We start from the raw sequence: 17,816 nt of genomic DNA, 5'->3' as shown, positions 1-17,816 counted from the left end.
CCTAGTCCCCAGTGCACACGATCTGGACATCTGCCTGCCATGGTACGAAAGTGAAAGCTATCAAATATTGAACATGCAGAAAGAAGAAAGCTTAAACAGGTACTCTCCTCCACTCAGATAATGACCAACAAGGAATAAAGACATCAAAGGGGAGACACGATGCCTCTGGCTGGCTGTTGCTTCAACTGCTGAACACTCTGCAGGTGATGAATTATTGATTGCAAATTGATTAAGACATTAGCATAAGTACACAATAAAACCACCGTAGGGTTGTTAATATGTGAGACAAGGGCAATGGGATAACAGTTCGTGCAAAGATAACCAGTATCCATTGCACAGTACATGTGTAGAATTAACAATAGCAGTATCTGTGCCCTGCACTGTGTGTTAATGCCTTTATTTGAGTGCATCAGTGTGTCCGATAGCACAGTGAGTTGACAGCAGTGTTATTCACCACCACATATTTTGGTGCAGTGACAATATGTAAAATACATTTTTTTAGCAACATTTCAGTATATTTAAGGCCTTTCTTCAATTTGCTGGTTCACCGCATTGCTACTGTGCAGAAATAAACAAAGATGTCTCAAAGAGACAAGACTCCAGACAGGCAAGTGTTGCTAGAAGTGGCGCTCTCACACTGCAGTACAGAAACACAACACAGACAGAAATAAACAGAAAGAGCACATACAGCAGACTTTCTTGGTAAATCACTGGACAAAATATTGAAAGATATTCAGATCTACTCAGTTTGTACTGGAAATTTTATTACTTCATTGAGGATTAATGAATTTCAACAAGCAGTTACAGTCAACAGACAATTCTTTCCCTACCAAGTAGAGACACACACATTATTTAGTAAAAACCAGACACTTGAGATTGTCAGGTGATCTATACACTGCAGGTCTTTGCGTTCATACAAATTTATTTCATTAATCATGTAAGGCATTTTTCAACAAAATTACAAAATATTCTCTGGCTCCAGCTTCCCAGTTGCAAAGATTTCTTGCTTTTCTTCATCCTCTATGATAGTAAACTCAGTATTTCTTCAGATTGTTGGTCGAACAAAACAAGCTATTTTGAGACATCACCTCGGGCTATAACATTTAGCTGAGAGAACAATCAACAGATAAGTTGATTATGAAAATGATCATTAGTTGTAGCCTTTGTTCTGTCTTTTTTTGTGCCATATGATCATTTAAATGTATGAATATCATTTGTGTTTCATTAATTTATGATTTAAGTTGTTGTATTCTAAGAGCTTTTAACATTTAAATGATTATTGATCATTAACAAGGACAGCAGCCAATTAAGGACATCGCTTGTTCACACTCAGACACATATTGGCCACCAACAGCAAGTGCAGGCAGACAGACACATCTTATTTTGTGTCACCATTAAGCCACCATTAAACTGACCTCATAACACCTCTAAATTTTGAAGGGCCTGATATAATACAAGTACCACAATTTCCTATGAAATGCAAACCTGGAGAAAGGAGAGACAAAAAGGGAGAACTGAAGCAGCTGGGAGCAGAGTGATTACTGAATGCCTTGAGCAGAAAGCAGAAATTGCTGCCGCTTCAGGGAGGGACAGTAGGAGACATAGAGGAAGAAAGAGACAATCTGCGACAAAGAAATCAGACAGACCACAGAAACATGGAGAACCAGGGAGAGACGTGGAGAGACTAGGTGACAGTGAGGAGACTGTCATATTGACTGAAAACGGAGACCTCACAACTCAGCACTTATTTGCACATTCTTCCTCAACTATTCGCATAATGCATAATGTAACAGCATAATGTAATAGGAATGAAAACAGTGATACAGCAATGCCATACATCAGTCAGTTACAGTCGTCTGAAAGGCAGTTGTCAGCTTGCACTTTCACTTATTCCTTCCATCTCATGATCTTTTGGTCACAGTCTCTTGAATTCACTCCCTCCTCTGCCTGACTTTGTGCCTCTGCTGCTCATTACATCCTAAGGTTACTGTGATGCTGTGCTCTGTGATGATGCAGATCACACACACACACACACAATCAGAGATGTAAGCAAACACACTCTTGGGCCTGCACACGCACACACACACACACACACACACACACACACACACACACACACACACACACACACACACACACACACACACACACACACACACACACACACGCTCTTGCTTACGCAAAGTCACTGCCTAAGGGAACACAGCCAGGAGGAGAACAGGGAAAGCAGAGCCAGAGAGCAGCATCAACACACACACACACACAGGTTCACAAACACATGCACGGGCAGACTGCAGGGGAAGAGGTGAACTCAAAGTTCCAGCTTAATCAAGGTGACAAGGTCTGCAATCAGGTAACACACTACATCCTCGAAAGACAGCGTCAGCAAAGCAAAAACAGACACACACTTCCGTTTCTTTCAAGCACTGCAAATATAAACACAGATACATCTCTCTCTCCTCACTCCAGACAAACTACAAAGTCAGACTCGCAAACTAGCAAACACTGTTAACACTGTTGTCTAGAATGTACACTAACTATCATTCAAGCTAGGTAGTACCACGCAGCTTTACCTTGCAACAAAACTTGCTCACTCCTGCCTCTATGCGATCATACAGGTTAGCACCAGGAAGCTAACTCCAGGTTAAGTTTGTCAGCAGAGGTATTTACCATGGCATGGAGGGCCCTTGGTCAGGCCTGCTGCGTGTCCCTCAGCCTGTCAGAGGCACCAGGCATCAAGTCAAAGTGTGAGTGTGTCAAAGTGTGCATGGGAATCAGCACACATGGATCCCAACCTCATGCACATCTGACACACATGCCACACCACAGCAGCATCTTGCCATACTAGTACAGCGACGCTATCTGTGTGTGTGTGTGTGTGTGTGTGTGTGTGTGTGTGTGTGTGTGTGTGTGTGTGAGCACACTCAGGTTTGAGTGTGTGTGTGCAAGTAAACAGAGAATCCAAGTCAGTGTTTGAGAGAGTGCGAGTGGCAAAATGTCTGCAATCCCCACGACACAGCAGCTAAAGAACAAGACTACTGATGAAAACACTGATCACAGCAAAAAGCCTGTCTCTCCATCTCTCCTGCGCAACTCTGTCTCTGCTTTACAGCCTCTCTCTCCCTCTCTCTCTCCCCCTCTCTCTCCCTTTCTCTCACGCACACACTCACAATCAGGTGGCGCAATGAGCGGGCTCCTCTTGCTTCCCCTCGTCACTATGACAACTGGGCACTGTGAGCATCCTGAATAGTTGGTGGAGAGTCTGAGCAGGAAGCTCACGCACCTACATTCACACACACACCAGCTCTGACGTCTGTTGACAGATTGTCCCTCTCTCTCTCTCTCTCTCCCTCCCTCTCTCTCACTAACACATCTATAGTGATTCAGTTCACAGAAGGGAAAACGTCACACCCTTCAATACAGACTCCTGTTCTGACCAAATGGCATGTCTGTGTGTTTTGAAGCAGCAAATGGCTCCAAACATTCCTATAGGGATGCACCATCGTCCCATACACTCCCTGTTTGTGCCAGACACTGTCCTGTACCATGCAGTGTCTTTCTCAGTCCTTACTCATCTCCAGCCCCACCCAGTGCTTTCCTCTTAGGTCAGAGGGTCAGCCATCAAGTGAGGACTTTGTGTCGTATTCTAACAAGTCCTCATACTGTTGTGTCCCAAGTGTATATGTATTACAGAGGGGCCTTCATTAGTCTAAGGTGAGCTGAGAACAGTTGCAACATGTCTCCACCAGCACCAGAGAAAAAAAATGTATTTTAGCTTTTCTGTGAAAACACACAAGATAGGCAGTTTGAAGGAGTGCAATTTATTATTTCCTGGATTATGTACAGTAGCTAAGCAAAACCCATTTTCAATTCATTTTTTTCCTCTAGTATTTTGAGTTGTTTTTTTTTTTGCAACATATCCCAGTCTGTGGAAGTGTAAATTCTATTTCAAATAACATTCAATATCTTTCCAACTGCAAAGAACACTTCTTTTAATATCCTGACATCTATTCCATTTATTTACTAATATATCTTCTACTCTAGAATCAGTGCTATTGCCGCATGTCAGAGTCTCTCTCTCCCTCTTCTCCTCTGCTCTCCCTGCGTCATCATCAGCGGCTGGGTGCCAGAGAGAAAAGACAGGAGAGGAGACGGAGGACACAGACGTAAGCAGGACACAGAAGCTCTGTAAAAAGTAGCCTTTTCCATTAGAAACACAGTGACCGCAGGTCAGGGATTAACTCAAAGAATGAAGACAGAGACAAAAGACGACAGGCATCCAATCCCATGCACACTCGCTCCGTGTAAAGTCACCGTTTTCAGACCATTATCAGTTCCAATTTCAACTCATTTATGGATGATGAGTCATATTAGAATGGGCCTCTCCTGTGTTGTTCACTCCCTGAACCAATTTGCACCAAGCAGATATGAACAAAAGTTATGACTAATTCTCATCCTAATAGCTGTAACAAACCAGTGTTAATCAGCCCAACCACACATCATGGTCAGCACAGAAGAACTGAACTCATCTGGAGGATCAGAGGGCTTGCAGCACTAATATATCCAAATATCCATTCTTCCAACAAGTTAATTTCAGATATTAGATAGAGAAAAGGAAACAACCGCAAGTGGTTACCTTAGGTAGTCCTAGTCTGGTGACGTACACAATTTCACTCTCCACTGCCTGGGCTGAAAGCATGCGAGTGAACCAAAAACAGCAAGGTGCCGCATACACACACACACACACACACACACACACACACACACACACACACACACACACACACACACACAGGTAATGAAGCATGCAGAGCAGATCCACCAGCAGAGCTAACAGTCTACTCATCACTCTGTTCCACACCATTACAGCACCACAATAGACAGAAAGTTCGATGATGTTCACCCTCTTCATGGTTGCAACACACACACAACTTTGTCTTGCTATCCAAACAATGCCACTCTGCTGGCTATATAAATTCTTTAATCTGCAACCCTAAACCCTCAGTTCTACAGGCTGACATTTAGCCTGCAGTGAGAAACCGAACCTTTCAACTAAATCTTAACCCCAGAGTATGCATGGGTTAAACAACTTGTAAGGAACACCTTTTTTGTCCCATCAGCATCAGGTCCGTATTAAATTAGAATACACTTTCTTGGATAGCAGAGGCTTGAGGTTGGCTCCAAAAATCGAGTCAGTCCCCATAGACTCCCATGCTTGCCATAAACCGGTATACAGCAAAGTCTCGGCTCCATACCCACCCCACCACTTAGCCGGGAGTTAAGTGGAGTCAGGCACTGCCTAGATTGTGACGGCGGAGCAGCCCACTCTGAGCTGCGGCCGCCTTTGTATACAGTCAACGTCAAAGACACATCACACATTTTATCAGAACTGCATGCACACCTTAAAATTTACACCCTTACACCACAAGTAAGTGCAGTTTTCTCATGTTTGCCCAATGTTAGTCAAAGTTCTTTCAGTGTTTGATTTTGTTTTCAGTTATTCTACAAAACAAGTTGCACATCTATCCAGACTGCCCCATTCGTAGCTAGCTAGCAAGAGTTAGTTGTTAAGATTGTTTTTACAAAAATACAGTGACAGAGGAGAAGTAAGTTTGTAGCTATGCTAAAAGGGGAAGGTAATGTTACCTGGCATAGCATTTCAAATTATGCATCCAACCAAATTTTTTCATGTATCTGTGGCTATAAAATCTGCAGTGTACTGACAAATACAATGATATAAAACAAACCAAAGCTAACATTTAGAGAGGGTGAAACGGTTTCTCATAGCCAGCACATCAGCTCCAGACAGTAATACAAACAACTCTCCTGCTACTATAGCTAACATCACACCAACAGCATATCTTGGCAAACTAGAAAGTAAGCCATGTCCGAGGAGAAAGAAATTTAATGTAACCGGACACATAAAATTTGACACCAGTACCTGCTTCCTAACTAACCAGTTGGGGTTAGCTATCACAAACATCAACAAACAGGACAAAACAAGACTGACCATTTGGCTTTGTGAAACATATCAAAACTAAGGTTACCCATCTGGCAAGCAGAAATAGAACAACCTCTGCAGCCATCTTCATGCCTTTGAACACCGAGACCTCTCCAACATAATCGGACTGGCCTTTGGGACTACTAGGACAAATCCCAGTGGGCCGCTGGGCTGTCCAGCAATCAGCCATCAGTCTCTTTCCCAGCACTCTCTTTGTGCCTGTCATTCAGGGTGCAGATCAGTCCCAGCAGATAAGTCCAGGGCTGAATTTCTTTCACAGTCACTTCACAGTCTCCACAGCATCATAGCACTTCGTTTTTAAATGAATGTTCCTCTGACTTTCTTCTGGCTATTCTGCAGCCATCTCTCTGTTGTTGTGATTGAAATTTGTGGAGTATATGCCGTTGTGCCTCTGCCATTAGACATTCCCGCATGTACTCGCTTCCACATTGCCACTGGTCTCTCGTCAGCAGTCCCAATCAATCTCATTCAAAACTTCACATGATCTGGCAGCGTCCTTCAGCATGTGTAAGATTTGCCGTCTCTTGCTCCCACTGCCCCCTTTCCCCCTTCTCCCCTCCACTACTTTGTTACCCTTGTCCTGTATACAAGCATGAATGCCCTCTATTGCTGATTGACTGGAATTGTCAGTTAAAACCACTTTGTTTATTTCCCATTTACAGAGCCAGGTCTGCGTAGGAACACCACATTTTTTTTCAGCACACACACAGAATAGACAGCTAGTGGACCATGAAGAGATATTCACTGAATTCGACAGTCTATGAATTAGAATCCCCTTCTCCACCTTTAACCAATGCTGTGTTTGGATGCAACACTGGTTAACTGCTTTTTGCTTAAATCCTGTCTAGTTTCTTTCTTTCTTGTCTCACATGAACCACCGCTAAGTAGAGAAAGGTGGTAGGATACAACGGGCAGATGAGAGAGAACAAAGAAGGACCACCATGGAGACAGAAGCTGGGGGTCCAGTTTACCTGTAGGGGCCCAGGATGGGCCAGGGAGTAGGAGGTTTAGGCCCGGGTCACTGCACCACAGGCTTATTTGACAGAATACCATGCTGCCAGCATAGTGGTGATGAATGAACATGCAGAGGCTGGAGATACTAATTATGCTTGTGATGCAAAACTAGAAAAACATACTGTCGAAATGTCTGAACTTCATGTCTTACATACACACCACTGGCATACACACATGTAGAATGATATTCCCAGGCTAGAGCAGGAGGAAGACAGGGACTATATAAAAGAATCAAAAGGGAAAGTAGAAGACGGGGGGGGGGGGGGGGGGGGGGGGGGGGGGTAATGAAAGCTACACCTAATTCTCCTCAAAATACTCTCAGCAGACTCAACAAACAACAAAACCCTCCCGACAAATTGTCAATCAGAGGCCTTTGAAGGGGATGGCGGATTTGTTATGATAGGTCCTGGTGACAGCTGAATGGCTGACAGCCGAGAAAGGCTTCTCATCTTACAGGGGAGGGGGAGACAGCGGTTGATTGACTGATAGAGAGACAGAAGGAGCGTGAGGAGCTCTCCCATAATGCAACATGATGGGATCTTTCACAGAGTTGATGCAGCAGATCTTACATTTGTTTTACTCGGCACATGCTTTATGATGAGTTGTGCACAATACACAATCAGTACAACACAGAGAAATGTACACAAATGGACATCACGTTTTTCTATCCTAAGTCTGCTGTTGTTTTTATGAAAAGCCCATCTTCCCTGACATTAATATTAATATTTTTAAAAAAAACAGAAGGAGGGTAAGTTTACTGGAATTTAGAAATAATAATAATTCAATTTAAAAGCACTTTTCTTTGTTACACAATGCCTAGACAGATATCACATGTGACAAATGTGCTATAGAATATGTATCGCAAACAAAGATCACATATAAGTCCTACCGTGTAAATGATTCTGCAGTTTAGAAGCCCTAATAGCAAATGCATTTACCCTTGGAGGCTAATTTAGACTTCAGAACTGTGAGTAGAGTGTTTTCTCATTATCTAAAGGTTAACCATTTATACATACAAACGTGAGAGTTCAGAAATATGAGTTGTAGCTAATTCATTTAAAGCTTTACAGGATTAAATCTCATTAAATGCATACTAAAGGCAAACAGAAAACAGTGAATGGATGTTCAAATGGGGATGTGTTTTCTTCAGTTCCAGGAGAGACATGGAGGGATCAAGCAAGTTTCCGCGAGACAGTCAACAAATGATATGTGTGAAATGACAGGAGAGAAGAGAGGAAAAGAAACAGGAGATTACTAAAGTATGTAAACTATAAAAACAAGGTATCAGAGAAAAAAACAGATGAAAGGAAGCCAAAGTGGATGAAAATTGGCATGGATATGACTGCTGAGGAAAAGGAGAGGAATGAAAAGATGAGCGACAGGAGGGAGTAGTTGTAAAAAAAACAGGTGTGAAGCATGAGACACCAACTTATGACAGTCCTGTGAGCGTAAAGAACACAGGGAGCATTCTGTTAATCATAACACATAGCAAAGCACAATCAAACAAACAGATACACATACACAGAGGAAGAAACTGTTAAGCAACTAATGTGAAAGTAATACTTGATTTGAAAAACTCAACAGCAATATTCAGACTCCACTAAATAATTCAGCACAGACTTCACTATCAAAGGTTTTCAGTATTTTCAACCAGAAAATAACTGCTACTGAAAACCTTCCCCAGCTGTTCTATGGCAGATGAAGAAAAGTCCCTGAGGGTTCATTAAAAACAAAACAGTGAGGAATGAACTGTAAGATGCTAAAACAGTTTTGAAATTAATTAGCAGCAGCACATTTACAATGGGCCCAAAGTTTGGATTTAGATCACAGAACGGTGCCGCAGCATTACTCACTCAAATATGGCGCTTAGACTCATGTCCAAGCCCCACACACATACAGATGGAGTTGAGGAGTGACGGCTGTCATGCGCTGAACATTTGGTTCCCAGTGCAGGTGGCATGTCAAAGTGTTGACTTTCTACGTGGCTGCAGTGAAAACTCGCATGTTCTCACAAAAAGTGATCGGAAGAGGAGAGGGAGGAGATATACATGTAATACATGATAGAAACCTCACTTTTAGAAGTCTCACTTTTCATCACCAAGTCAAAGTTCAAGTCAAGAGTTTCATAAATGTGGTTGGACAAAGCCTAGAGTTCTGTGAAGATTCAATATGCCTAATTCAATAAAACATCTGCACTGGCAGCTGCCCACTTGATAAACTGAGTGACACATCCACACTCACACATTCAGTCGTGGCACTTAAAGCAGGCTATGTTGGGGTTAGTACCACATTTTACCATCTAAAATGGACTAATGGACTAATGCAGGAATGTTCACTTATTACGCACATGATTGTGGCAAAAAAAAAAAAAAAAAAAGACTGCAACAATAAGCCCTGTGTATTAGAAATTCATTCTAACCACTGTTTCAAAGCCATCCATTCGCCATAATCTCCTACAATAGGCTTTTGTATTAACAAGAAACTTACTGCCTAATTACAGATATTCCTCAGTAAACAAAACATCTACCTATGCTGCAGATTTAAAGTAAAGAATACACATTAGTAAACAGCAATATCTTTTAAAAGATAGTTATGTTGGAATACTTGTCACATGAATGTTGCCTTTTTACACTGCAGTGTGCCAAAGATTAAGGTTCACTTCTCAGCAATTACACACTGAGCTGAGCTGATAGAGATAGGGAGATGAGAACACCCATCTGAAGCTACTGTTGTACAGATCAAAGGCATCATTACCATGCATAAATAGGCAGGATGAAAGAGAGCGAGACGCCTGTTATTTTCCCATTCACAATGTCTGCTGGGGACCAGAGACATATTATTATATCAAAACAAAAGTTAAAAACAAACTAGTCAGACTGATGGTTTAGTGTGCTTGTAATGTGCATGTGCCTCTGTGTGTGTAGGCGAGAGACACAAGACAGAAAGAAAGAAAGAAAGAAAGAAAGAAAGAAAGAAAGAAAGAAAGAAAGAAAGAAAGAAAGAAAGAAAGAAAGAAAGAAAGAAAGAAAAGGAAGCATGTATGAAGAGGAAGACAGTACAGAAAAAAACAAAAAAAAAACATGACACCAAAGAACTGTGAATGCAGACGATGGAGAAACCAAGACAGAGAAAAGAGATTTTCCAGATAAGATTGTGAGAGCTGTATGACATGGATCCTGTGCAGATATGAATTGAGGTTAGAAAGAGTACCCTAGTGATCTAACTGGCACACAGAAAAACTGAACATATGAAAGGACAGGAGGAGTAAACTTTGTGAATAAAGGTGGCTGACTGAACACAGGATAGACTACAGTCTAACAATCCTCTACTGTTGCCTTGGTTACCGCCTCTAGTGGGCGAGAGTGCTGACAAAAATGGCTGTGAGAGACGAGAGAGGAACACACACACACACACAAACATGGAGGGTGAAGTACAGGAGAAATGTGATGACAAAAGTGTATTTTTCTCTATCTTTTGTTGTCTCTTTGTTTTGAGCGCTAAAGATGCCTCCTCTTAAAGACTGCCAGACTCAGGGACAAGATCTGACATCATGATTCAATTTGACATTTTTTTTCTCTGGTAAACAAAAGGTTTTTAAGACATTAAGATGAATGTTTTTGAGCAATACAACACTGATACCAACAATGTGAAATTAAGGGAAAAAAAAGATCTGCAGTCTGCAGTCCTAAATCCAGATTAAATGGATGTGGCTTGTTGAACCAAATATTGTCCTCAAAGTTCCCCTGTGCAGGGGGAAAGGAGCACAATAAGCTCCTTAAATAACTGGGACACCACAAAAACATAAATGGCCTGTTTCAATTTTACAAATGACTGACCTCACAACACAAGCACAGATTTGGACGGCTTGACTAGAATAGTGTTGGGCAACCACGGGCCTAAAAGGGCTGAAAGCCTGGAGCTTTTTATTCCAAGTAAATATACACCAGGTGATTTCACTGACCATCATGCAACAACATGACTGTTCAAGCCCATCTCCCTTAGAAATGCATTTGATGCTTACTACCATAAAAGATAGCATTGGGATCCAGAACTTTGATCTACAGAAAGGAGAACAAGTAGCAATAATAACATATTATTATAGTGTCATTATGTGCATGTGTGCGCACTCATTAATGGTGTAAGTGCAAGATGGGAGCCTAAAATGGTGTGACTCAAGCGGCTGTTTCTGCAGTCAAAGTGTATGTGTACCTTGATTTAATGAAAGCACTGCACCAGACTTTAGCAAAACCAGTACATGAACTTGTGTACTTTTCTACACATCAGACTGGTAAAACAATTCCTAAACTATTCCAAGTTGGTACAGTAAAAACATTACTAGTACAGAAGGTGTCCTTGATCTATGGGTCCTCTCCATATTTGTGCACTTTTTCTTGAAGCAAAACTCCAAACCCATTAATCAAAATAATATTTCCAGTCATGTAAACAGACATGTTTGGAGCTGTTGGTTTCGCAGTCATGTGAGAAGTGAAATTATAGCTTTTTTTAATGACAATCTTTGTTGTTTGCTGTAGCAGATGATTGAGGAGTATCAAAAAAAAAACATTACCACCTCTAAGAGCACACTATAATAAGAGCCTACTGGTGGATGCACGGGTGGAAATAGGTCTGATTAAACGCCATCTGTAAGCAGCAGCAGTGATGATAGCATGATACTTGCAGCGTAGCTCCTGCAGCATAAGCAGGAAGACTGAGCAGAACACAACGGCTTACATAAATCAATTTATCGCAAAGGGTGCTATGGGCATGGGCTGCAGAGAGTAAAGCATGTCATGTGCAAGACTATATTCCACTAATAACAATTTATTTATCCTTCCCCAGCCACTTACACAGATTGCACAGGTGCCTTTGGACACCAGAGCCCAGTTCTAGGAAGCTTGTGTGTACTATACTCTATTTATCTGTGCTAGCTACATCAATAATGTAATAAATCCTCTGATAAAAATTGACTTTTCACACTCTGTTCTCAATAAGGAAGTTAGCACATTACATCACTGCACCAGAACATGAACACATTCATAAAAAATGTATCCTCATTTTTCATACAACATCCTAAGCACTCTCCTAACTTAAAGGTGTTGATCACAACAGAAAATCTTTGAGGCTCATATATCATCGAGATGAGATACACATGGGAAAGGTGTGCAGTGTTTGTGATTTTACACCATTAGTCCCTTGAAACTTGCTACTGTATTGCTTCTGCCAAGCTCTATCACATCCATTAGTATTCATGCAGCCTCTCTGACTATGCAGCATTACAGTCCGAACTAGCAGCAGCAGCTCCACCATCAATGCTGTGCTTAATTCTACACTGTCTCCTTGACCACAGAGCTCTGTGAGATCACTGTGAGACAGCTACACATAATCAAGTGCCACACACACAAGGACAATGTGACCTTGACCTTAAAACTTCTTGTACATTCTGTCTTAAAACCCGGGCTTAATATGCCGCAGGTGTAGAGTGTTGTTGTAAACAAGCATGTGTATGTGTGGATAAAGAAATGTCAGGGTACTGAATAAATGAATGATTAAATGTGATTTACTTTAACATGCAGGCAAAGTAATAACATAATGAAACATTTGATTTCTGAGAAAAACAAAAGTTGCAGAAAATATCACTTGTCATCTTAAAAACTGATCAAATCAGATGACTCTCACATGCTACAACACATGCACACACACTGCAGCAAGGATGAAGACCCTCCTCAAGGCATCAGGATGGTGAGCTTGAGTCCTCCTATATCTGATATCTCTTCACAATCACTTCTCTTGTTGGAGACTTCTTTCCAGGGCTTGAACTCTCCTCAGGCCAACATCGACAGTCTACAGCTCCACCTCGTACACCTTTATGATCTATTTGTAACAGTAGTGTAAGAGTAGAGCCTCTTGTTCAACCAAACAAATCTTGTGATCCACTCATGAGCAAACTACCCATCTGCATCTCTGCTTGATCAAAGCCAAACACTGGAAAAGAACATGCTTTTAGGCTAAATCCCGAGATAGCTTTAAACACAATAATGGCACAATAACAATTTACCTGTGAACTCAGTTGGCATTTTATTAGGTGAACCTCGCTAAAACCCGTGGTCTAATACAAGAGTCCTGCAATGAATCCTCTCTTTATGAGTGTCATAAGCCTCAGTTTTTATTGATACTGTTTTAGAGAGGTGGTGATTCAACTGCATGATCATTTTGGAGGATGTAGTTTGAGGTGCTGCTGAACTGTTCTGCATTATACAGACAGTGTTTCTGTTGCAAACACAACAATCAATGGGGTGGGCAAAATAATAGAAACAGATCCCTGTATAGCGCAATATAATTCAACAGCACCATAAAGTTCTATCAACATCTAACTAAAACAGGTTCAACACAAACTGAATATTATAGCCTTCACGATGTCTGTTTTAGCCAGGTGTAACTAATAAACTTCCAAATAAGTGTATGTCCTATGATGCTTCATAAAAGGCTGAAAAAACTGACAATCTTGACATGTTTGCGTATTTCGTTAAACCCACAGTATGGTGGGCCTCCTTGCAGATTACAAGTTATTCAACTCAAAAAGCATCTTATAAATACAGCAGGAGTCAAAGTAACTTTCATGTAAAAAAGAAAAAAAAAACAAACATCCTGCGACTATATGAAGGTGCCAGCTGGAGCCAGCACAGTAGCTGAAAAGAGACACACATGCACACATTTACAAGCTGAGCAGTCATGTTGTTTCTGGGCCACGGGGAATGTGTTACAGGGGTTGCCCCTGTTTTAACCTGTTTTCTAGTTATGATCTTTCTTTTTCCTCTGTTCACAAAAGCCTACTCTCCCCTTTGTAACTCTTATTTTTAATGAATGTGTCTTTTCTTTTGTCTCTCTGTTCACAGACAGACAGACAGGCAGATACAGTCTCTTCCCTGAGTCTGCAAACAGGACACTGCCCTTTTATGGGTGCTCCTCTCACATTCCCTAATGGATTCTCCCATTATAGGATGAAAAATGAAAGCTCTGTTATAACAGTTTGAGCACAGGCTGTTTTTTGTTACTGGCTGGCTGGGGTGTTCTTTGTCTGCTCATATGTGATGGTGTCACAAAAATTGGTTGAGCAGATAATGTATCAAATAAATAAAACAGCGTTTGTGCACAGTGCGTGGTACATGTGAAACACCAGCACACTCAATGAAATTTGTATTTTTAGATGAAAACAGCATTCCATCTAATAAATGAGCCAATAACAACTTTAACTCTCATCATTTAAAGACTCTTTCACTCACATAGTAAGGTGAGAAATTATTAAAATCTGAGAAATCTTACAAGAAACTCAGGTTAAAAAGTAAATGGTAACTGAGAACTTCAAGCTCACCACATATAAAATGCAGGCTGCACAAAGCCCCACATTACAAAAAGAGACTCAGACAAACAGACCTAAGTCATATAAACACAGAACTTTGTTATCACCAACCTTCTCCAGCTTTTCAAAATGCTCCCGCAGGAACTTCATAGGACGCTCAGGCTTAGCGATGCAGAGGTTCACAATGCACTCTTTGAGGATCTGCTGGATGTTGTGCTTCTGCACAAAAATTTCACAGCCCTTCAAACTCTCGTCTTCTTCCAGAGTGGAGGAGGAGGTGGCCATCTTATCTTTTATCTCTGTGGCAGTGGGAGAAAACAGGGTGGACCATGAGAGGAGGGGAGGGAAAGCAGAACAGAAATGAGGGTAGAACAGGGTAGCAGGGAACAGGAGGGTTGGAAACACCAAATAAAAGGGACAGGTGAAATGGGGAGCGCATATAGTATGATAAGCAGGGAGAAGGGGAGAGAATGGAAGTGCAATGGATCGTGGGAAGGAGGTAACTGAACATTTTACACCCTGTTGCCTATGCTTCCTGTGAGGGACCTCATGACATGAACTGTTGTCAGTTGGCAATACCCTAATCAGGATGATAAAGGTGATTGTCGCTAAGAAACTCGTAAAAACCAATAATAAATAGATATATAGCTTGTACGGTTGAGCAATTGGACAATATATACTCTAGGACAATGTAAACTGTGAGATTTTGCCATACTGTTTGTATCCAGGTCACTACCCATGTAATATTTCTGAGTGTATTACACCTTTGTGGGTCATGCTGCAATTCACAAAGCAGTACTGCTTTATGGCAATGTTATGTTGTGATTTTTGCGTTATCACACTGACACACCTTGATTTGTTCGGTTTCAATTTGCAGGATTAGCCAAATGCAGACATTCCTGTCTGATTATTTTATCTATAACCATTTTCTCTCCGATTCTGTTGTAGGTTTCATCCTGTTCAAAGGGATTTTCCTTCCCAATGTCACCAACTGCTTGCTCTTTGTTGGAACTGTTGGATTTCTCTCTATAATGTTCTAAGGTCTTGACCCTGTAAAGTGCCTTGAGATAATGTATATTATCATTTGGCACTAAACATATAAAATTTAAGTACTTTTCGTGAAAACGCACCATATAACAAAATATATGAATACATCACAATATACAGTTACATATGACTAGATAGAGGCTTTCAATCTTACCACCCACTCTTATTTGGTTGACATTTTATTAGTAAAACTGTTTCTGTGCAAATGTGCATACCATTTACCCATGTCTTTGAATGTGGGAAGGTGAAAAGAGGGCTTAAACTAAAAAAAAAAGGCATCAACACTACTCAACATGTACATGTAACAGGGCATACACTTCAAGCTAAAACAATGAACTGCTAATGCATGATGTCCCATGATGACTAAACATGAACGTTTTCTAAACTGGTGCTTAAATGTTATTCTGTTATTTTGTAAAAGTAAACACTTCTGCTTGAGGAAGCAAAGCAGATCACACAACAGTGTATGCAAACTGACAACAGCTAGACTAAAGTTATGTCAAATAACATAGCAGTGTGTCACATAACAAGCCAGGAAGATGAGCAGGTGCAGCTAACTGTGAACTACCCTGTACCACTTCCTCAATGGGAAGTACGGTATGGTTCTTGCTGCATATTAAATCACAATCAGTCATCACTTTAGGGCATGACATCTACCGATGTCACAGCAAACTGCAAAGCACTGCCCACATATAACAATTTCGCCATGCACACCGTGGAGCTAGTGATGAAAGATGCGCACCTGTTCAGTGGCATTCAATACACAGCTAACACAGCTAGCTTTGCTAACCTCACAATGACAACCAAACCACAACGAAGTGGAATTACTGCGACTGCCGCGGCGAAAACACTATGAAGGGCCAGGTCTAAACCGCTATTTTAGTGTTCATAATAACACGGCCTGGCCGGTGCTCTCGCTGGTGTCCCTACCGTTATTTTTTGGAGGATGCTCAGTGAGAAAACACCTCGCTGGAGGGAGAAAGGTGAGGTTAGCTGGGATGATGCTGCTGCTACTGCTGCTGCTGCTGTGCCCTCGACTCGCTCTGCGTCAGTCCCGATGACGTCAATCTGTCATCTTCTCGACCGCAGCGGCAGCGAGTACGCGCCAGCTCGTTTGCAGGTAAAAAACCTTTAAAGGAAACATCCACCCTGTAAAGAAGTGGGGTGTGTTGTGATTTCAGGCGAATCTCTCTTTGGACTATAACAGCTTATCCAGTTCAACTAAATTCATGTTTTTTGTTTTTTTTTTTAACAATGTTTATCCAAAAGAATATTCGTAGTATTCATGTGTCGAGTATACTGCTACATCCACCCTAAAAAGAAGTTGAACAGGTTTTATTTTCGGATTTTTAGATATGCATATGTTATTTTGAGATAGAAATTAACAAACCCACAAGTCCCTAACAAGTCCCACTCCCACAAAAGTTCACTAAAAATGTTTAATTGTGTGGTTTTGTCATATTTCACCCATTCAACTATTACACTGTATTTTTTCCCAGTTTTATTTCCCAATAGAAAAGTGTCAGTTTTTTAAAGTTGTCTGTGCACTGTCAAGAATACTATTTTGGTTCAGAGAAATCTTTATTTTTTTAATTCATTTTATTGACTTATTAAATATTCTGAGTCTAGAAACAGTGGAATGAGCCCATTCAAATATGTATCATTTGTATTTTTGGAACTGTCAAAATTAAAATTCCCGCAGGTCACTAAAACCCAGAAATTCCCAGCAAAATATTACAAACATTGACCTCAAACATTTCTGATGTCCACAAATCCCAATTCATATACATTGACTAAGTTGTTAGGAGGTTCCTGATTCACATCTGAGAGGCCTACCTTCAAATAAAACTGGGTTTAACATTTCAGTTATCAACTAACCTAAACCCACAAATGCAGGAATGATTTTAATGTCAGTGGACCCACTACATGTAATTGTTCCCAAAGTTTGTGAATACACACGTTTAACCACATTATAAACGTCAATAATAAGTCTTGAACCTAGAATTTTTATACAACTAGATTTTGGTCACATTATGCTAAAAGGATAAGGATCTGCCTTAAAGTCTTTTTTCTGCAAAAATTACATTACAAATTATTTTAATGCATCAATCAAGCTGGCATACTGTAAATTTTTGACTTTGGGGGCCTCTAGGAGACTGGGGCACTTGGCAGTTCATTAAGAAAAAAAGACTGCTACATAATAATACATAATAATTTTATGTTTGTTGTATTCAACAGCAGGTTTATTTAATTATTGTAATTTTTATTCAGATTAGGAAATTTGGTGTTATATGACACTATGTATTTTGTATTTTTTGTGTTAACATTTCTATAGACATCTAGAGACACAGTCGAAAGGAACAAATCCTTTACAGA

The 17,816-nt window shown here is 40.8% G+C and overlaps 1 protein-coding gene across 2 annotated transcripts in view; it reads right to left on the bottom strand.

The window, feature by feature from the left end:
• The window catches only part of prkar1b (protein kinase, cAMP-dependent, regulatory, type I, beta), a 65,415-nt gene extending 48,909 nt beyond the window's left edge, over window positions 1–16,506 (bottom strand). Inside the window, exons 1-2 of one of the 2 annotated variants that reach the window (XM_071473652.1) lie at window positions 16,371–16,506; window positions 14,505–14,692 (exon numbers count right to left, since the gene is read on the bottom strand). In XM_071473652.1, coding sequence (XP_071329753.1) covers window positions 14,505–14,678 — 174 coding nt within the window. In that variant the 5' untranslated portion in view covers window positions 14,679–14,692; window positions 16,371–16,506. Of the gene's footprint in view, window positions 1–2,670; window positions 3,092–14,504; window positions 14,693–16,370 lie in introns of those variants that run through there. The other variant, XM_071473653.1, reaches the window with a different exon arrangement.
• Window positions 16,507–17,816: the final 1,310 nt, after the last annotated feature.

Source organism: Trachinotus anak, unplaced genomic scaffold, assembly GCF_046630095.1.
Source record: "Trachinotus anak isolate AG129_WGS33_773 ecotype Australia unplaced genomic scaffold, CSIRO_AGI_Tana_v1 ptg000003l, whole genome shotgun sequence".
Taxonomy (NCBI): Eukaryota; Metazoa; Chordata; class Actinopteri; order Carangiformes; family Carangidae; genus Trachinotus; species Trachinotus anak.
Note: the sequence above shows the minus strand (reverse complement) of the source record. Positions and strands in the feature narration are given on the sequence as shown.